The 22,990-nt window shown below is 36.0% G+C and overlaps 2 protein-coding genes across 2 annotated transcripts in view; both read left to right on the forward strand.

Moving 5' to 3' along the window:
- The window catches only part of LOC149783938 (solute carrier family 25 member 32-like), a 29,318-nt gene extending 24,612 nt beyond the window's left edge, over positions 1-4,706 (forward strand). Inside the window, exon 8 of the mRNA XM_089932075.1 lies at positions 1,255-4,706. Coding sequence (XP_089788201.1) covers positions 1,255-1,384 — 130 coding nt within the window. The 3' untranslated portion in view covers positions 1,385-4,706. The remainder of the gene's footprint in view (positions 1-1,254) is intronic.
- Positions 4,707-11,745: 7,039 nt separating this feature from the next.
- On the forward strand, positions 11,746-21,480 carry LOC149783939 (uncharacterized). Its single transcript, XM_089933172.1, has 4 exons — positions 11,746-12,700; positions 17,098-17,236; positions 18,338-18,496; positions 20,100-21,480. Exons 1-4 carry the CDS (start codon positions 12,275-12,277, stop codon positions 20,273-20,275), a joined length of 900 nt encoding a protein of 299 aa, XP_089789298.1. The 5' UTR covers positions 11,746-12,274; the 3' UTR covers positions 20,276-21,480.
- Positions 21,481-22,990: the final 1,510 nt, after the last annotated feature.

A 22,990-nucleotide genomic window follows, 5' to 3' on the forward strand; every position in this document is an offset into this window, starting at 1 on the left:
GGGGGCCCAGGGTGTCTGAGTGGACTAAAGCACTCACCTTTACTGATCACTGCCATCTCACCTCTGTCTGTATGGGTTCAAGTCTTGAGCTTGGCAGTTGTGGGTAAGTGCAAATGTTGCCAGTAGCTTCCCTTAGGTCAGTGGTTTTTACTGGGGTTTTTTCCTGGACAATTAGATTAGATTACCCAAATGTAATTAAATTGAATAATGAATTTTACTTTTCATGTTTAATAACATGCCACACAGCAGCAGAATACATGTATTACTAAAACTTTATATCCTTGGAGACTTGAATATTGTGCGTGATCATTATTGCAACTTTAAGGCTAGTTGGTTTTACAGCCCAGAGTATCATATATATATATATATATATATATATATATATATATATATATATATATATATATATATGCGCAATGACCTAGCTTGTATAGAGAAAACAATTATGAACTTTATATGAAAGTTTCTGTTGTTCTGCTCAATTAATATGATAGATGCAAATAGAGACGAAGTGGCTGTGAATACAGAGTGACCCTACATCCCGGCCCAATTTGCCAAGGTAACATGGGTTAGTACACCCTAATTTTGACGCTAGGAGTCCGGTACAGTAAGGAAAAAAGCCGTTAGATTTTGAGTCACAAATCATGTGTATTAGACTGACTACCCAAGTTTGGCTGATGTTTTGAAATAAAGCTAGCAAAATGTTTTCCTGTAAAATGCATGCATTACAGAAATGTAGAGTGGTTATATTTTTGTTAAAGAGTTGAAACAGGTCTGATGATGATGCACTTTTTGAAATAATGATACATTTTCAAATGATACAATTTGTCAAGAGATGATACACTTTTTATGTGATGATACACTGTCTAGAAATGATACACTTTGTCTTGAGATGATACACTTTATCGAGTGATAATACATTTTGTCAAGTGATGATACAGTTTGTCTAGTGATGATACACTTTGTCTAGTGATGATACACTTTGTCCTTCTGATTCAAGGCAAAATGTTTACAATACCTGTTACTATATATCAGAATCTATTTTTCATACTGTGTTTGAATTAAGTATAGATGTGTCCCTTTTTCTTTACTTTGTCATTTCACCTTTGTGCTTGCCACTATCTTTGTCGTTTGATCTTTCTCTATGTTCCTCCCTCTGCATCTCCGCTTGTCTAATCATGATTGATAATTGCACCATTTGAGATAACTGTATTTCATACACCAAAGTAAAATCTTCCTACCCTCTTTGTTCAGGTATGAAGGACTGAAGGGGTTTTTCAAGGGACTTGTACCAGGCCTGATTAGAGTGACGCCAGCATGCTGTATCACATTTGTGGTGTATGAAAACCTTATCACATTCTTCCAGAAGTATGGCAGAAGTTAATATTTGGGTGTGAATAGATGTCTATAACAAAGAATGGAATCGGTTCATTTTCTGTGAAGCATTTGAACAATATTTGCATGATTTGTACAAGAAATTTTGTGTGTGACATTTTGTGAGAATATATGACAAGCTGTTATGTAATGAGGCATTGTAACTAGATGCTAGAGAACAGAGTTGTCTGTTCCTGAATTGTGCATTGCCATTAGACGAGTTGATGTACATTAGTGTACACTATAATTCAATTTTGTGCCATAAACTAATGAAAAATAAACAGGTCCATTATTGAGAGTGTTGTTTGAAACAGTTGTTTATTTGAATCAAAGCACATTCCATAAGGTTTGAAATTTTGTTATTGGTGTGGTTTTTTTGTGTTTACAGTTGTAATTGAAATTTACAAAATCAGAAATCAAAACAATGAAAACCAATACACCACCTTATATTAATAATAATAATTGATTAATTAATTAATAATAATGTGAAACATCAAATTTAATTGTCATCTTGTTGCAATGTAATGTCTGCATTTAGGGAGTTCTGACGTTTTAAATGAATCATAAGCAGACAGTAAAAAAAAAGTACATTTTTCTTTTTAAAAAAACGGGAACAAGTTTAATTGAAATATAGCTTCATGTAGTAATAAATAAAATAAATTTTTTAAATGAATTTATGTTATATGATAAATGAGAAAATATGAAAAAATGTGATAGTACTGCTGTATGTTTTGTCATGTCTGTAAGAACAATGAAGCACTTTTGATTTTTTTTTTATTGAACATAAGTGTCAGAATTGTATCTATTCCCTTGCATCACCACTTGACTGAGTGTATGGGGATTACCTTAAATTTTGTATCCAGAACATTGCATATTATTTACTTAAAAACACACAGCAAGGTGTTGATAAATTGCCTACATTTTAAAAATGGGGTGTTATTTTCTTTGTCCACCCCAATCCAAAATGCATGAATGTGTAAAACAGCTTTAGGATAGCTCTTCTTTTACAAAAATCACGTATCAGAAGTTATGTAAGTCTGCTTATATTCTTTTAATCAGTAGTTTTGTTGTTCACTTTGCAAATGAAACAAGCATAATATATGATAAAATAAAATTTTATTGTAATTGTTACATTTGGGTCACAAGTTGAGACCCATTGCACAAATTTCCATTTCCTTTACTTGATGTGGCTACTGTTCTGTTACAAGTGTCATTATATACCTCATCACTAAAATTAATCATTTCCAGTAAAAACAACTAACGAAACAGTCCTGGAATTAAACCTCAGTAATTTGTTTTCCTGCTTTACAGAGTATACAGAAATGTACATTTATCATTGTCACTTGAAATTTATTTTCTCCAAAAACTGGTTGTGGCAATTGGCAACGTCTGTGAAAAGTCTGAAATCAAAGCTAATCAGACTTGTATTGTTTGTTCAATGTTCAGCCAAAACAAGAGAACTGGTCCATTCTCCTACACTAATTGCACGATCTAACTTCTTGGACCAAATTTCAGTATTTACCAGTGAAGCTTTGTCAAAAACCACATTGAAACTATTTCCACTTTCAAAAACACTTTACATTTTTCTTTTTCACTTTGTTGATAGCTTTTGAGATGAGAGCAAAGTACAAAATTAGTTTAGTGATTTTTATTTTATTTCCTTAAAACTTGAAAGAGGTACAGATGCATCAAAAAGATGTTGAATAAATACAGCACAAATCTGTCTCCATTTTGCGTATCATTTGAAATTATCTATATTAGTTTAAATCAGAATATCTTAAGACATGTATCCTTGTTCATTTATCCGTAGTGAAAACACGCGAATGACATCATGCCAGGGTTTTTATCTGGCTTATTCCCTGAATATATCTGGTATGTGACGTTGGATCAGAGTGAGTGCTGTTTTTTAGAGCTTGTTAAGTTCAAGAAAATATGGCCTACATGTATTATGAAAATTTTGTATGGTACTGATTAATGTACTTCACAGAAGAAGTTCTTGATGATGTTATAGTTGTCATACCAGTTGTGAGTGATATTGAGATTATGTCTTCTAAAGTCATCATTTTTGCTTCATTGTTGTTCAGTGTTACATTACATTCTGATTGTATTTGTCTTTTTAAAATGTTTTATTTTGAGTCTACTAGGTCATGATTCAAGATTATCTCAATATTGTTGAAAAGAAAACTTTAAGCCATCTACTGGCCACATTCCATGTTGCATCAGGGCTTGAAAATTCCAATTGTTCTTTTGTATTTATGTGTTGACTGAGGAAGGGCAAGTCACTTTGTCAAGATGCCCATCCAGCTGGATGATGTGCATTTTATATTATATTTTGGATCATCTATGTTGCATGATGAACAAGCTTATTCAGGATGTGTAACTTTCTAGGTCATTTACCATACAGGGCATGTAAAAGTGCCAAATAATTTGCCCAGCAGGACATGTAATAGTTCCAAATCATTTGCCGTGCATGACATGTAAAAGTTCCAAATCATTTACCCTGCAAGACATGTAAAAGTTCAAAATTATTTACCCTGCAAGACATGTAAAAGTTCCAAATCATATCCCCTGCATGACATGTAAAAGTTCCAAATCATTTACCCAGAAGACATTTCAAAGTTCCAAATCATATACCCTGCATGACATGTAAAAGTTCCAAATCGTTTACCCTGAAGACATTTCAAAGTTCCAAATCATTTACCCTGCAAGACATGTAAAAGTTCCAAATCAGATACCCTGCAGGACATGTAAAAGTTACATATTATTTGCACTGCCGGACAAGTAGCCAACTGAATTTTTTTTGAGGCATGACAAATTATTCTCTCAGCAGAGCTGCATGTCAATTTACCATTGGTGACACCAGCATCAGTATTGTCAGCAGTGTTTTGACTATTAACAATAGTGTATTAAGTTGTTGTAAGTTTTATAGGCTGAAGGTACATCATAGCATGGTGTTCAGTAGAGGTGCATAGTTTAATGAAGTATATTTTTCCAGGGGTAACATACCGTGGTACTTTTTCACAGTCCCGGTACTTAAGTGGTGTCCATTAGAAAGGAATGTATTGAAATTCCCTTGTTCTGAATTGCTTCTAACATCATGTTTTCATTTTACATGAGAATATAATTCAAAACATTATTCTCTATTTTTTTTACAAAGTTGTATTTCTGACATTAATTTTGATTATTAAAGATGTAATTATATTCATGATCTTTAATCACATTGTTTGACAAGTGTTATGTGTGCCATCATGGTGGCCAAATGGAATGTTGTGAAAGATTATTGGCTCAAATCCAAATGTTTTGAAATTTTTTGAATTAAAAATAAAAATACATGTCATTTGTTAATTGTATAATAGCCTTTCTTAGTATGTCATGGACATTTATTTCAAATCATCCCAAGATTTTTTGGAGAACATGTAAGTTCTTTTTAAATTTTATGTAATTTCTCAAGTCAGCTTAACATTTATTAAATCAGTACATGTTATGTTCACTGGCCCTCTTTGATAAGTATCATGCTTGGGTGTTGTTATCCCACTCAAGGTCTCCCTGTGTAATACAGTATATACAATTATATCAGTAGTATAGCTAGTAAATTGTAGGCTTCAGTGTCAGCACTTCCGTTTTATCAGCAAACTCTTGTATGTCGGCACAATGTATTTTACTGTGTCAGCACAGTGCATTTTACTGTGTGTCAACACAGTGTATCTTACTTTGTGTAAGCACAGTGTTTTACTGTGTCAGCACAGTGTGTTTTACTGTGTGTCAGCACAGTGTGTTGTACTGTGTGTCAGCACAGCATATTGTACTGTGTGTCGGCACAGTGCATTTTACTGTGTGTCTGCACAGTGTATCTTGCTTTGTGTTGGCACAGTGTGTTTTGCTGTGCGTCAGCACAGTGTATTTTACTTTGTGTCAGCACAGTGTGTTTTACTGTGTGTCAGCACAGCGTATTGTATTGTGTGCCAGCACAGTGCATTTTACTGTGTGTCGGCACAGTGTATCTTACTGTGTGTCAGCACAGTGTGTTTTACTGTGTGTCAGCACAGTGTGTTGTACTGTGTGTCAGCACAGCATATTGTACTGTGTGGCAGCACAGTGCATTTTACTGTGTGTATGCACAGTGTACCTTGCTTTGTGTTGGCACAGTGTGTTTTACTGTGCGTCAGCACAGTGTATTTTACTTTGTGTCAGCACAGTGTGTTTTACTGTGTGTCAGCACAGCATATTGTATTGTGTGCCAGCACAGTGCATTTTACTGTGTGTCAGCACAGTGTATCTTACTGTGTGTCAGCACAGTGTGTTTTACTGTGTGTCAGCACAGTGTCTTACTGTGTGTCAGCACAGTGTTTTACTGTGTGTCAGCCATTGTCAGCTGAAGCAGCTCATTTTAGTTAGTTTTTGAATTACACATTATACAACAATGAACATACACATATCAAATTCATATGCTGTAATGTACTGACCATTTAATTTTCAGGGATAGATGTCAGAGATATATTATTTTCTTTTATCTCTATATATTTTTTCTTCAAATAATACAGTGGATATAATATGGTGTTATTTTCCTCCTATATCGAAGCAGGATATTTTTCAAACTATTGACATGGAATTTTTCTTTAAAATAGTTTCTGGACCCTGTCCTAGAACATTAAATTATTGATCCCTAATATAATTGCTGTATACTGTGATGTGTATGGTGGTATGTTCGGAAACACTGCAGTACAATTTTTCATCCAGCTCTATGTTCAAGCAAGATGCCAATTTCCATTTTGCCCTTGTTTTCAATTTTGACATATTTGTGTAATTGTGTGATAGGTTTAAAAATCCAGTTCTCAGAATATCTGAGCCCAATCAAAGATAGGCAGCTGTGATCTTTGTGCCTTGAGTACATGTGTCAGTACCTCTCTTGATAAACCCAGGGTACCTGCTCTGTGATTTGGATGATTATATGGATGGTTTTATTATTGAATAGTTCTTTCCAAGATAAATAGTACAGCATTTCACAATAGTCTTATCAGATGAGAAAAGCCATTTCACAGTGGTCTCATTAAAGGTGATGTATAGTAATTTAACAGCCACTGTCCACCTCTTATACGGCCACCCCTTCTGCACTGGGAAAGTGACCACATTAGATGGGTGGCCTTTCTAGAGGGGGACTGTATTGTGAGAAGGATGTGTTTTTGGTGTACACTGCTGTCGGGCATTTCTGCGCACCTAAGGTTTTCGTTTCCAATATTGAAGCAAAACGCATACCGAATTCGAGCGATTGACAAAAATAAAATACAGCAATGTTTACCATTTGAAAAGATGCAATTGTCACCAGAATATTCTGTTCAAAATAATACTAATTTTGGACACGGAGGATACCACCCCCTGTTTTCCTGACTCGCGATATGTCGGCCTATTCTGCGCATAGCTTTGAAAAGATGTAATGTTTATCCATCGGGCTACAGAATGAAATACATTACTTTGGACTGTTTCGGTCAGCAATTCAGTCGAGTAATTAGGTCAGGTTTATAGCTAGTTTTACAAACTTCAACGTAAAAATGCCAAAAAATGGCAAGATATATTAGGCAAACTAAACCGATCCTGTAAAAAAGTAAAGTTCAACATTTTATGAAAAATAAGCTATTACGTGGAAGAGAAACAACAATAAATAGGATGTAATGTGATTACAACGGCTTGTTGATGGGAAAAATTACTACAGAACATAGAAACAGACTACACGCCGGGAAATTTTTTGATAATTTATGTTCTAGCGGCAAGTAGAGACGTTGGGTAGCAGACGATTTTGTACGTGTGGGACAACTTCTTGCAAAATTGGAAACTTGGATTAAAATAGTTTTGTTTTAAGGTACACATTTCCATCTTTAATATAATGTATTTATTTGTGTGATTCTAAAAGATGCATAGTAAATCGAATTTTCTGGGTTACAGGTTCAAGAAGGTCATGGAGTGGGTCTTCACGTTGCCATTTAGAAATCACATTTTTATGTGCATTTCGAGTCTAAATGTGGGATATTTTTGTACACTTTATGAATATCACTTTTCTTAATTAATGTACGATTGTTCTTTCTGGATACAAAATGGATTTTTGACCCAAAATAGCACGTGTTACAGTGTTTACAGAAATGACGTATCGTTGCGCAGAATTACCCGACGCGCAGAATTGGCCGACATGGTGGGTATGTGTATGTAGTAAGGGAGCATTTAATATCTTCTTTAAAAGCAGCATTGATTATTACAGGTTCTTTATGAACACACTTATTTCAAATTAACTTACATTAATAGTTCTTATTTTTTTAAAGCTTGAAATACAATTGGGATATTTTTGGCATGTGCATTGCAAAACCAATCAAAAACTTTGTTTAAATCTTGGTACAGACATGACTTGGCTTTAAAAATAATTGTCTTTCCATTTACTACATTTTCCCACCGCTGCAGTATGCTCTCCTTATCTGTTAAGAATTTTTGTAGGTCATTTTACTACCGTAGTTTTATTTTTTATTTTTTAGGAGGGTGTCTTAGATAAATTTAAGTCCCTCATTGCCTGTGACATTGCATAGTAGCCCTTCTCTTTTTTTTTCAGATATAATTTGTGTTAGTAAATACGGAAAACTGTGGTATTGCTAAAATTAGTAAGAGGTGACATTTTGTTAAGGGAGCCTACACAAATTTACGCACGTGATTAAAACTAATAGTTATTTCCCTTGAATAATTTTCCTCTGATCATGCGTGAAACTATATATATATATATATATATATATATATATATATATATATATATATATATATATATATATATAGTGCTTGCAGAGGAAATTACAACAATAATTCCTCAAATAATGTTTCAGATGGTGATACAATTTATCTAGTGACATGCAGAAAAGAAAATTTTTAAAAATAATATCAAGATTATTTTGAGCAGTCTTTTGCAATATTAAAAAGGACCAACTTCCATCTGATCTTATGGTGGCCTAGTGGTCTAAAGAGCTCACCGTTGTGGATCACTGCCATCTCACCTCTATCTGCGTGGGTTCGAGTCTCGGGCTTGGCCAGTGTGGGTACGTGAGAAAGCTTGCCAGTAGCTTCTCGTGGGTCGGTGGTTCTTTTTGGGGTTTTCCCAGATTCTTCCACCAACATTTGTACTAGCCGCCATGGATAGCCTATCTTGTACTGAAAAACGACGTTAAACCCTACATCAACAACAACAGCTCATCTTATGTAAATTAGTATCAGTAACACTCGTGAGTCGTGAGTATTTTGAAGACTTTAATTTTTAAAGGTAAATTTGGTATTTTTCTCCAGGTGAATTTTTATTCGAATCATTTAAAATCAAATTTAAGAAATTCTTTGAATAATTTTAATGTTATTTTGATTTTAGAAAAATGAGGAAGACACATTTGTAATTATTGCTTTGAAAAAGCAAAACCTTGAGTACGGTTCGATTTGGTTGTAGGTCTTCCTACATTTATGTATAATTAGTTCAGAAGGGAGATGCATGTAACAAAAATAGTTTCACGGGATAGTTAAAAAAAGGAAACAAAATAGTTTATAGAAAGGAAACAAAAGCACATGTGCCAGATGTCGATACGATTCACGATGCACAGCCTACGATACGATACATTATCGACACGTATCAAGTAAAGGATTTGTTCTTTAGAAGATATGCCAATGGCAGGGTGGTGCTGTTTTATATGTGTTGACAACGTGGTTGTAATTCCGGTGTGCTGACTTTTCATCTGTTCGTCAGCTATTATTATTCTTGGCAAAATTTAAATAAAGTACGTCAAAACAGATCATCTGTTGTCAATAATTTTAAGTCACTATTTAGACTAGTTCAGGTTGCTTCACTTGATCAGATGCAGGACTCGTTTTTGTTAACTGCGCCCTTTGTTTTGTACTTACAGAAACAAGTGCACGTGGCCGCTGCAGTTGTTTTGCATCTTCAGCAAGTACAATGTGGTTGATTTGATTGACGAATAATTGAGTACAACTATGGAATATACTCTGAAAATGTAAATAATTTTGATCGATATGGACCTGCATTCGTTCTCTGTTGCCTCGGATGCGGGAGATCGTGGATTCGATTTCCGGCCGAGTCATACCAAAGACATTAAAATGTTACAGACGCTGCCTCGCTAGGCGCTCAGCATTAAGAGGTTAGTATTAGAACTGGCCGGTCTGGTCTCAGGATAAAGTGACTGGTTGGGACATTATGCTACATGTCTGCGGCATGATGCCCCCAGTACTAGACATCTCTATAAACTGTCACACTGTAGACATCGTAGCGATATGACTGAAAAATTATTTAATCTTCGTTAAGAAACCAAATCACACACACGCACTGTTTTGTTGCGTTGAATTTATTGTTTTCCAGTTTGATTCGAAATCATTGTTGACGAAAGTGTTCTAGTTTGATTACCCATGAGCTGTGACCGTTGCCTACAAATCCTATGAATTGTGTCGTGTACCCGATGTGTCTGTGTGTGTGTGATTTGGATTTTTTTAACGTAGCTTTAACAATTTTTCAGTAATATTGCTACGATGTCTGCAGTGTGGCAGTTTATAGTGATGTCTAGCATTGGGGCATCATGCCGCACACCTGTAGCATGATGTCCCACCCAGTCACATTATCCTGACACCATGCCGACCAGTCCTAACACTAACCTCTTAATGCTGAGCGCCAAGCAAGGTAGCTGTTAGTACCATTTTTGTAAGTCTTTGGTATGACTCGGCCGGGGATTGAACCCACGACCTCCCACATACGAGGCGGACGCTCTAACCACTTGGCCACCGAACTAGAACGAACTGGATTGACTACTCTCGCCAAGCGAAGATGTGTCAGAGATATCAGCAGTGACAACTATTCTCATCCCTCATTCTTCAGGCTGCAGTCAGATTGGAAACATTACTTGTGCGATACATTCTCTCTAAAGGATCTCGACAAATATAGTCAGTTGTCTATCAAATGGTGTGGATGCCTTCAGGTTTCAAACACGTCTACATTTTACCGATGAAAATGTGACCGTTGATTCCAACCCTTCCTCGTTTAGGGGCTACTTCCTGGTCCGGAACTCTCGCTGTCATATAATTATCATTATAAAATATAATACCAAATATGATATGAAGACTCACTCAGTCCGTGTAGAGGGAGTTAGGGTTATAAGGATGACTGAAGACTCCCTCAGTCCGTGCAGATGGAGTTGGGGTTACAAGGAAGACTGAAGACTCCCTCAGTCCGTGCAGATGGAGTTTGGGTTACAAGGAAGACTCAAGAGCCCCCCAGTCCGTGCAGATGGAGTTGGGGTTACAAGGAAGACTGAAGACTCCCTCAATCCGTGAAGATGGAGTTGGGGTTACAAGGAAGACTGAAGACTCCCTCAGTCCGTGCAGATGGAGTTTGGGTTACAAGGAAGACTGAACTTGTGAAGACTCCCTCATTCCGTGCAGATGGAGTTTTGGGTTACAAGGAAGACAGAGGATTCCCTCAGTCCGTGTAGATGGAGTTTTGGTTTGCATGGAAGAATGGAAAACGGCTGGACGTGTATATAACAATATATCCGCAGAAATGCTAATATAAGTGACAAAAAGTATGTTCTCTGCTGTCGGTATCCATATGTTTTCTAACATTTTTTTGAGAGCCAAAAGAATCTGATTTGATCTTAACACCATCTCAAACAAATAGTAAAATGTATCGACTGTAATTCAGTATGGCTTACGACTATGCCATCTTGTCAAGGGTATAAAAATGCATGCAAAAATATAATGGATCAAATATTATTGAATAAACTCCATGGAAGTCAATTTTAAAAATAAAAAAACTAACCGAAATATTGTACAAATTTTCCTTTCATATATAGCGAGGAAATTATATTTTTTCTGAAGAAATTTCAAATCAGTTTTTCTTTTTGTATCCCCCCCCCCCGCTTCCGCCTAAAGACCTACATTTGCTTCGCATACTTTCTTTAAGAGATAGAAAAGGGGGCCGGATAGATAGGTTGATAAGTAAACTTGGATAATGCCAAAATTTACAAAACGTTATATAAAAGGAGTTATTAACCTGTTTAGTACTTTGAAGGGTGCATTTTAAAATTGTACAAAGATATCTTATTATGGATCTTGTGTGATAACACTTTCTAATTACTTCCTTTCAAAAGCTGCATACACTGTTAAACATAGTCTCTCATACTTACCGTTTTTATTGACAGCTGTTCCGAAACGGATATTTGCTTTGTATAACGGTCAAGGTGTCAATTGTTATAATCATTTGATCTCTATGTATTAAAGCTTTTGTTTTTGGTTACCTTTTGTGTTTCACAAATTATGCGTTTAACTTGTCCTAAATTACAAATCTAAACATCGAACCAATGTAACTCGAAGGCTTGTTCTAAATTCTTCCACCTTTGATTAACTGTGTAGTGTTATGTATATTTTGTCTGTGCAGATTGATGTGGACTGGGCAAAGCATTTTTCTCCTGGGTTCATCACAAAGAGGAATATCCTTTCGAACAGAAACGTACTATATATGTGAAGTTCATATGCCAAGTAAGAAGATATACAGTGACGTGTGTTACAGATAGAATATGAAACAATTTTTTATATGATTGCTCCTGTATTTATGTCTGATAAAAGGCCCGTAATTCGTACTGGATATTTATTTCTGTAAGCATCATTATTCCAATTATTGAAAAACTGAAACTAGATGCATCATATATCTAATAGGATAAAATTATGTTATACTGATTGGTAAAATCACGCCTGCGTACATTCGAGGGTGATTTTTGTTATATACAACAGCAGATACGAATGAAAAGAAAATTCGAATAGCTTCGGAATATAAAATATAAACATACATAGTTCACTAACACAAGGAAGGACAGAAAACAACAGAAAAGAAATGGATCCTGCTTATGGGAATGACTACATTACTGGCAATAAACTGTTCAAAGGAGGATACCATTCTTTCAATCGCGAAATCATCGAAGAGAAAATGTCAAAGTCGAGTATAATCGGAAATGAACTCTCTAGAAAAGGTTCAAGAAGATCCGACCGTCCCGGAAGTTTTATCGCAAAGGGTTCCAGAAGAATTGGAAGTAATATTCATAAGAGTGAGTCTCAGCGTTCGGCCAGAAATGCAGTTGCTCCTGCAACAATCAAGGTGACAGAGTTCGAATCAGGATGGGTGTATCCCAATGAAGAAAAGGGCTGGAAGGAAATGGAAGATAGGGAGAGCAAAGAGAAGGGAGTTAGAGAGACGAATGAAACCGGATGCTGTATCCAGTGTATGGGGATGACGGCGGCTTTTGCGCTTCCCATAGCGGTGGTAAGGCAGTACACACACACACACACACACACACACACACACACGTTGTTCGTCGCCTTTCTTATATGACTTGACTGGTGTCACAGGAAGACCCAATGAAGACATGGAGGGTCAGCCCCGTTATACATAAGGTTTATCGGACGCTCGCTGCTAATTAATAGATTTACATCCAGATGATAAGTATAATCCTAATATTATTGATCCATATCATTAGATCCTTTAAAACACTGACAGCAGTTCTTAGACCGTAGCCAGAAATTCTTATTTGCAACAAAATATACACAGACATTTATGACAGAGATTCCTAGGTAAGTAAAACAATACAATTTTTAAATGAAATATTTCTCCATCAAAATATGTGAAGTATTTTTACCCAAATTTTCAAATTGCAGTTTTGGGGTGGGGGTGGGATGGGGGTGACAATATCATCGATTCACTTTAAAGATACTAATTCCATAAGCTCACCTGTACACACTGAAAAAGAAATATAGTATCACATAACTCTTAAACACGATTTTTGTTTTCATGAGAAACTTTACATTTCTGTTATGTGTTCCACAGGGGTCAGTTCTTGGACATGTTCTCTTCATTCTATACATTCAACCGCTCTCAAGTGTCATAGATCATCATCCAGTGTCTCACCCATTGTACGCTGACGACACCCAAATATACAAATCTAGCCAACCAACTGAAGCTGATGCTACCATGCAAGGTGTAGAGAGGTTCATCTCTGATGTGAAATCATGGATGACATGTAACAAGCTGCAGATGAATGAGGATAAAACTGAGGCCATTCTGATCACAACACAAAGACTTTCTGATTCACATCCTTTACCTCAAACAATACATATCAATAACACCAACATTAAATTCACACAATCAGTACGAAACCTAGGTGTTACTCTGGACAGTACTCTTATATTTACCAACATGTCATGAACATATGCAAGGCTGAATATCTTGAGCTGAGACGCATCAGCTCTGTTCGCAAATATCTTTCAGTTGATGCCACTATAACGCTTGTGTGTTCATTAGTACTTACAAGACCGGACTGTTGTAATTCAATTATGTCTGGTTCATCTCAATATCTACTTCAGAAACTTCAAACTTCAAAAAGTTCAAAACACAGCTGCTGGGATCATTTTTAGAGTACCACGATCAGAGCACATCTCCCCGCTGCTCTGTACCCTACACTGGCTATCCATTCGATCCAGAATCAAACACAGAATTGGTTCTCTGTGCTACGTTTCACTGACGGACTCCAGTCATACATACCTATCTGACCTCACCCATGTGTACACACCAGCAATATACGTACACTCCTCTTCTGACAATCGTATACTCATTATCCCCACTACGAAAACGAAGTCATTTGGACAACGTTCTTTTGCATACCAGGGCCCAGCAACGCGGAATGAATTGCCCACTGAACTTAGACACAAAGCCACAGTGATCCCATTCAAGAGTGCTCTCAAAACTCACTTATTTCGACTGCAAGAACAACAAAACTTACAGACCTAATAATGTTACCAACCTTCAATATTTTCAGCATGTCTTTAATGTTTTTTAAATTTTAGGGTGTTTGTGATTTGTAATCATATCATTATATATGTTTTTATGTTATAGGTATTGTCTAATATTGTAAAGCGCTTAGAGCTTCTACAGATTAGGCGCTATACAAAGTCCTCGTTATTATTATTATTATTAATATTATTATGTATTTTATAGACGTACTGGCAAAGATAAAAATTGGAATTCAGTTGGATCCGCCATAGCTGCACCCATCTTCTCAGCATTGCAAATTTATTCCAAATAGATAATGTAATGTGACTGGGTGGGGCATCATGCTACATGTCTGCGGCATGATGCCCCAGTGCTAGACATCACTATAAACCGTCACACTGCAGACATCGTAGCGATATGACTGAAAAATTGTTAAAGCTACGTTCAAAATCCAAATCACACACACACGCAAATGCGATGCAGTTGTGCTGGCGAAATGTGCCTGGAAACCGTGGATGTACTGGCATAAGGTGGCGTATTTAAAATATATCCCTGTGTTAGGGGATAGTTGCATAGTTTCTACGAAGAGAAACCATGCAGATGTGCGGTTGATAGATATTCTGCAGGTTGTGAGATATGTGGTCTTGCATTGATTAGAGTAAAATTTATGTATAGAACGGACGCGTCGTACTTTCTAATTTACAACTGAAGTTGTATGGAAGTCTTTGGAAATTAGGGTAAACTTATGACTTCTAGCTGGAATCGCTCCAGGGTTTGACACCGCTCGGTCAAGTAAAGACCCCTGTCTTGTAAAATACATTTTAGTGAAAGTTTGGTCTGGCATCTTGCAAATAAAAGAGGTTGAACAAGGAGTTATTAGATGGAAAGATGATCCACATGACGTCCTCGGAGAATTGAATTACAACCAATGCCCGTTTTCTACTGATTATATATGAAGTAAGACGATTTTTTAAGAAAGAATCCCTAAATCTCACATGTCAATAGAAAAAGCAGAACACCCTTTTTGTGAAAACATATTTTATTGCCACAAGTAATAAAAATGCAGGTCCGTGTGTGTAGAAAACAGTTTACAAGCATACCGATTCATCTCCATTGTATAAATAAAGCATGTAGGTAAGTGGTAAATATAATCTGTTATCAAATGTAAAGTTTTACCAGGAGAGAGAGAGAGAGAGAGAGAGAGCATTGGTGTGGCCGGTTCACATTCGGCATGATTTACCATTGCTTTATATTGTAACATTATACAGTGGAGACCTAATGACGAGAGTATGTACAGTATATCTAAAAGCAATTATATAAGCAACAAAAGTTTTAAAGGTGAGGTTCATACAATTAGACATTCTATATAAAGACGATGGTGATACAAACTATACTATATAACCTACGTGTTCGACAACCACTTCCCCTTATGATGCATGCTGTGTTTCTTCTTGATTTAAGGTACTCTTAAAACGCAATCAAAGGCGAGTTTCTGAAATAATACAGTCATACACTCTTATGTTCATTTGAAGTCGACAACCTCTTACAATCTGTACAGTGTATACTTGACAGCACGAATGTCAACTAGAAACCTATAATGGTAAACCTATTGACATTTTATAAGACGTGAGTTCCCATCTAAATGACATATTGCCGTTACTCATATGACTCAATGTAACACTGAATTTCCTATCTTGACTCCATTAAAACGTTAATACTACTGACGTTTCCCTAGATCCGATAAATTTCAAAATGACGACCTAATGCTTATTCCATATATACACCTTTAAACTTCAAACACGTGGTGGCCTAACGTTTAATTCCAATAAACACCAATAATCCAAGGATCTATTTTTAAACACAGGGTTCCCACAGACACCCATGTCACCACACTCCATTGGTGTTCGCAAGTAGTCATTTTACCATCTTTGCTACTGTCAAACCACCATTAACGTCATTAAATCCTTAAATTTAAGAATGCATGCTAAACTAAGTGGGAAGGAATTGAGATAACACAATGCTTTATGATGCTGTATAATTTAACATTACTGTATCTAAAGTAGTCTCATAATAAAAGCTTGTTCAAATGTTAATGAAAGAATTTGAAAGAAGGATAATTGTCAACGAAATTAAACTTTTTTTCTTGCTAGAGATTGTCGGAATATGGTTTACAATGCAACACTTATAAGTACTTATATAGTATAAGCGTGGAGCATACTGACAGCATATATATATATATATATATATATATATATATATATATATATATATATATATATATATATATATATATATGTGTGTGTGTGTGTGTGTGTGTGTGTGTGTAATTTGGGTAGATTTTATATCTGTATGACATTTAGAGGACAGCAAATGTTGGTTGACATATATAGTACTATATGCCCGCTTCCACTCCAAATGCGTACATTTATTATTACAGACTCCTTAGATTGCCTGCTACTGACTCATTGAAAAGTTTATCTGAGATTGAGCAGCAGTATTACCAGTTCAATATTATTTTGCACTGACTATCTGAAATGTCGTATCAACGATTCTGCAGCGACAACGATTGAAATACACTCAAGATCATGAAATTGAACAAACTACTTGTCAAAATTCCAAGCTAGTAATTAGACCGTGACACGTTTATCATATAATCTACCTTTTCCAATCACAGGACTTCATATAATTTTAGAGGAGCCTAATGTACTGTATATGTTAAACGTTGCCTTTCGATTCTTACTTTTTACGTCAAGCGAGAAATATTGCTTTGTTTTGCTGCTATTGTTGTTGAAAGGTTCAGACAGACTACAGTTCGATATGACTATTACAACGTATCAATGTCCGCATTTGAAAGAAACTATTATTTGTTATACGATTTTACCTTCTTTTGTCAGATCGTCCTGATCCTGGCTTGTAGCACGCCATACTGGTTCATCCGAAACAATGACAACCTGGGTCTGTTTCAGTACTGTGTTAATTGGACACGCACCTGCTACCCACTAGGGAACAGACTTAAGAACGAGACAGAAACAGGTATGGCACTGAATCTGAAAGTCTCTCCAAGAATACAACTCATATAAGATGATCTAATCAGCAAATTGGTGACGTAAAGTATTATCATAAAGGTCCGTCACACAAATAGTATGTATATATCGAAGAGTGAAACAGAAACAGAAAATAGAACATTGCCTAAAAATCTTGAGTGACGTTGACTACATACGTAAGTCTCGTATCGCAGAAAGATATCAATATGTTATGGTTTCTTTGGCAAGGTCCTTTTAACCACCACCACCACCACTACCACTACTATTACTAACTACATTAACAGGAATACTATATTACACGAAAATAAAATGAACCAAACACGAATTTGAACATAGCAGTTCATGTAATTATTGCCAAACAAGGTTTGGGATGTAGGATAAAAGCGACATAAATACCGTCCTAGCGTGTCACGGACATAAACTACGTATATTCATATACATAAGAGGCACACTTTGAATATATACGGAAAAAAGTGATATACCTTTGTAATCGTTTAGTGAGGTCATGAACAGCATGCTATGAAGCGATATCATATAGAAAGGTGATGAACCATTTCTCTCTAATATAAAGTATACACATCCATATACGACAAGAAGGATATTTCGTATATATCCTGTATTGGCCTGATTGGGTAATACTCGTGATAACGTAGATGATACAACTTATGGATTTGCTGTGATTGGTTGGCGTATATACTATCGAGAAAGCTTATTTCGCCTCCCATAATATGAAGCAATTCACCGTATAATATTGCCGTGGTATAAAATAGGGCATAAGTATAGAGTAGGTTGGACCTCCTCTCCCACTTGAACACCACAATAACGCTGATAGAAAACACAGCAATGGCTGATGACAAATGCACATTCGTCGTAGTATTTACACAAAATTACACGATCTAAGCTGAGTTGTTCTAAATTATTTTTGGCTTTTAGATTAGTATCCACTATTCAATCAAGCTAAAATGGTTCACATCTGTATTCGACAACATATCTGCACGTCTATACTACCATAATAATTGATGAATATTTTACAGTGTATCAGACCATTACGTTTTTTTTTTTTGCTCGCTATGTTTGATTTTATTTTCAGCCCAGCTTGCGTTCACATTGACCCCACCACTGCTTGCATCTGGAACAGCACTGAGTCTCGTGTCCGCATTTCTACTTTGTTGCTTCCCTTGTCACCGGAAGTTGAACTGTTCTAAATTATGCTGTGGCATCATCATCGCTGTACTTATTGTATTCGGAAGTGAGTACAACACCCAAACACGCTAGTAATACTGATTGCAAACAAGAGAAATAAATAGTATCTGTCTGCAAAACTAGCTGATGTTACAAATTCACTTGATTTTTGTGTCTTTGAAAAATTGCCCGAAGGAGACAATTACAACTCACACCATCCCGTTTGTTTGTAAACTGCCCTCCAATTTAAAAACAGAAGATATCAATGACATAAAAAGATGCACGCAACTTAGTCATTTCAGTCATTAACTTATAAGTGCTAACCTCGCTGTCAGCTTGTTCGCGTTTTAAATGAAAAAGAAATGTATGTAGCAAAACGGGCGATATATATGCTTCAGCCTGTGCATGTTTTCAAGCAACAGACGTGTTGTAGTTCACCGTCTTTGAAAATTTTAATAGTTGTGTAACGTTTGGATTTACATCTTTTTGAACATATTTATACAAGGATTCCTCCTATTTGATTGTTCGGTTTATTCTAGAAATATTAAAACTAGACATTGCAATTATTGGACTAATACGACACAGTTTTTACTGAAATAGACTAATCTAGAAGCAAGAAATGGACAGCGAGCAGTCTGCTTACTTGTTTAGATTGGCGCTTCCGTCTGCATTGAAACGCCAGTAACTCGACAATGGTAGGGACCCCTTGGCGACAATCATGTTAGAAATCGTAAATCAGTGAATGAAATAACTAAATATTATGCATTTGTATTAATAGGTTTGATGCTTATTGCTTTTAAAATCGGTACGAGTACAACCAAACGGGATGGTTAACGAGAACTATACATATATAAACATCTCCATTTAGCAGATTACCACGTACAACTTTAAGTACTAAACACTATACATAACACACTTAAGCAATGGAGATAAATTCATCAATAACCGTACTTACAACAGACCAATTGTTGCCATTTTTAATTTTTATTCATTTTTTAAAGAGTTTTTAATAATGACCAATATTTGAAATTTATAACTTTAACTTATAAATCTTGACCTACTGTATGAATATATCAAACAGAAAATTAATGAAAAACATAGTTTTGTGCTGTAGAAACATCTACCGTATCAACGAATCCCGTCGTTCTCAGTTAAATTACAAGTTACACCATAACACTGTTATCTCTGTTTATAAACTGGTATATGGTTTATGCTTTTAGTGTTTTAAAAATAAATGAAACATCATATTTCGCGGTGAAAATGTTTTCAAGAGTGATGTTCAGTATCACAAACTCCCAGCATTCCAAGCAACATATGGTCTGCACGTCTATAATGTTGACAGAAGAAGGCACAATGAATCATTCGTAGGTCGTAATGACTCACTGAACGTTGAATTGGGTTGTCCTGAAATTGCAGCATATTCAAAGATAATTAGACGACATAATATACAACACATTAACTCGTGAATGAAATTCAAGAATGGTAGAATATTGTTCCATATATACTCGACAATGACTTCATTTTTAATCAAGAAATCATTTTTATTATATGTTTCACTCTAACTCCTTAAAAAGTTAACAGCAGTTAGATATTGAAGGTTTGTTCTGTCTTGACTAATATATATATATATATATATATATATATATATATATATATATATTTCTTTTCAGCTTTATCAGTATCTGGTGGTGTTAGCTTCATGTGGTATTTCTACCTGACGGATAATTCAAAGTTTTATGCGAGCTGGTCCCTATTTTTGGGGACGGGAGGGGCCGGTATCTCCATATTGGTGGCCATATTCTTCTGGACTCACGTGATCTACTCCGTTTGTCTGGACCGACAATGAGGTGCACCAAATCGTTCAAACCTTGCACCTGACAACACATTTAGAGATAGAAAGGAAATATGAATAAGAAATATTGGAAAAATAAACTATTATTAGAACGAAAAACAAAAAACTATGGTTATAACAGTAATAATGAGAAATGTTTTAGTACTACACGATATATGTAATATGTTCAAATTATAACACTTTGAGTGATTACAATCATATCATTTGACACGTGTTCCTATGCTTATATCACAATAATCACATGACTTTCTTTTTTTCTTTGTTAGTCATTAATCCAACGATTAGATTTAATTACTTATTAAATGTACTGACAACAGCACAAACGTTTGTGGTAACTTTTCTTGACATGCTGTTTTGTTAATTGTAACCATCATCGCTAGCCAAGGTTCCGATATCATAACCCTATTTTCACCTTCGAATATAGAGCAGATATTTATGTGCTTCGGGTCTTTGAATTTCATTGGATGCGGCGGCAAGCCACCGCATCCAATCAAAATTAAGTTTTTCTAATCTGAACACTGTTCTTACATAATCAAATCAAGGGGAGCATACAACTTCAATGGACTGTTAATAAGCAATTGTCCAGTGCCAGACTGTTTTTGCATAAATACCTTTCACTCAAATACACTTGTAATGGCTTCCATCTGGTACATATTCATACTTTCAATGTTAAACTTCCAAGGTATCCATTTTAGGTCAATTGCTCCCACCATTTTCAGACGATGTACCACGCTATTGGTTAGTTGGCATTATATACTAAGGGCGGCTACTCATGAAATCAAAATAGATGCCGCTAGGAAAAAGCACCAGTTTATCTGTTCGACCCGCCAAGGTGTAGATAGCGTTATCATATCAGAACTCTGGCTAGCGAAGATTATAGATTCAGTTGTCTTACTCATGCGACCGTAACATATGTATGTCCGTCTGTCCACATGCATCCATGCATTTGTGTATGTATGTATGTATGTATGTACGTACGTACGTACGCATGCATGCATGCATGTATGTATGTGTGTGTCTATGTACGTATGTATATCTGTATGGATGGATGGATGTCGCCTTACTGACATGTTTCTTACATCAGAGTGTGTTCTCTATCTCCATGGTTACTAATGTACGAATTAATTGGACATTTAAGACTGTGTGTGAGAAAGTCGATTGTTTTACTATAAACTGTAATTAAACAACTCGTACAATAATGTTCTCACACTGTTTATTGTTCATGACCATATGGCGTCTTGAAGAGATGTTAGTGACCGTAACAAATTACAATAAGATAACATATCCACGGTCAAGCATTAAGTCAGAGCGATTAACCCATCTTCCCCAGAAATGTTTACATACCATCACACGTATGTGTGTGTGTGTGTGTGTGTGTGTGGTTATATCACATTATGCAACTATAAAAAAACGAGAACTCTCGTACCATTGATAGTATAGTACCTTCAATATCCCGTATCTCTCTCTCCCCCACCCTATCTCTCTTTCTCTCTCTGTGTCTCGGTCTCAGTTCTAAATAGCTGGAAAACAGCGCAGTGAATAAAGCAATCCTTCCTTACACTTTGACCTTTTAACACAATAAAGAACATGCACAAATACGTGCACACACACAGATACACACACGCAGGAACACATTTGGAGTGCCACGCGTGGAACAATGCTTCCATTTTGTTACGAAAACGATAACCTATTCAAAAGAATGAAAAAAATTAAATAAAAAGGACAAAGTAACAGGATAATTAACTAAATAGGGGCATACCATTAATGTAAAGTGGACAAGCTCCGATGCCAGCAATAATCACGATAGTTCCACATTTCTAGCGTGACCTGTTTAAGTACGTCAATCATCCATTCATTCGGATACAAGCACTAATATTCTAATATATAAAAGAGGGCATACAAAGCGTATTTCTCTGGATGGTATATTTTGCTTCGCTTATCACATGTCACATGATACAAGCAAGAATATGACATTCAATGAAGGCTTACACTGAATCCAAAGAAGAAAGGAGCGAGAGAGAGAGAGAGAGAGAGAGAGAGAGAGAGAGAGAGAGAGAGAGAGAGAGAGAAGTGGGCGGATGGGGCAATGATATGAGATAACATATTCTAAAGTCTAGGTGTATGGTGGAACCCAAATCTATCGTAATTGAGACAATGATGAAGATCGCATCGAAAAGTTGCCAGAATAAGTTTGGGAAGTCGTGCATACTCGATGGAATGCGCTTTCCTGAAGTACGTGTTCAGATCTAGATCGAGTTAAGGACTCAAATCGCGTGAGTATATGCTTTGCGCGTGTCGAATTCTCTTTTATTTGGACACTTATCAGCATAATGTACGTGAACATATCTTATACGTGCCATCCATGTTGGTATGACATATAATACAAAATTCGTAATAATACCCCTACTTCCATTCCGTAACGGCGGTCTTTTTTTGCAGCTCTCCATTGAAATCTCCAAGGTTTGAACACACCCACCTCATAGCTCATACTCATTTCGAATATATCGTTGCCGGAAGGCTGTTTTGAACCAGAGTCATTAAGACTTCAGTACGTTACCTTTATGATAATTTGTATATATTAGCACAAACTGAAATCCAATCCAATACGAGGTATAAACAACTAAACTATGTAAGGGTGCTAAGATGCTCTTCATTGTGACGCTATCGGAATATTATGACATCTGCCGCATGCAGTTTAGCCCATCTCTG

Source organism: Sinohyriopsis cumingii, chromosome 14 (assembly GCF_028554795.1).
Source record: "Sinohyriopsis cumingii isolate HCF-2022 chromosome 14, ASM2855479v2, whole genome shotgun sequence".
NCBI lineage: Eukaryota > Metazoa > Mollusca > Bivalvia > Unionida > Unionidae > Sinohyriopsis > Sinohyriopsis cumingii.

Coding starts and splice junctions, on each gene's coding strand:
- LOC149783939 (XM_089933172.1), top strand. CDS start 12,275: ATGGATCCTGCTTATGGGAATGACTACATTACTGGCAATAAACTGTTC. Junction 12,701..17,097: donor TTGCGCTTCCCATAGCGGTG/GTAAGGCAGTAC, acceptor TTCTTTTGTCAG/ATCGTCCTGATCCTGGCTTG. Junction 17,237..18,337: donor TAAGAACGAGACAGAAACAG/GTATGGCACTGA, acceptor TTTTATTTTCAG/CCCAGCTTGCGTTCACATTG.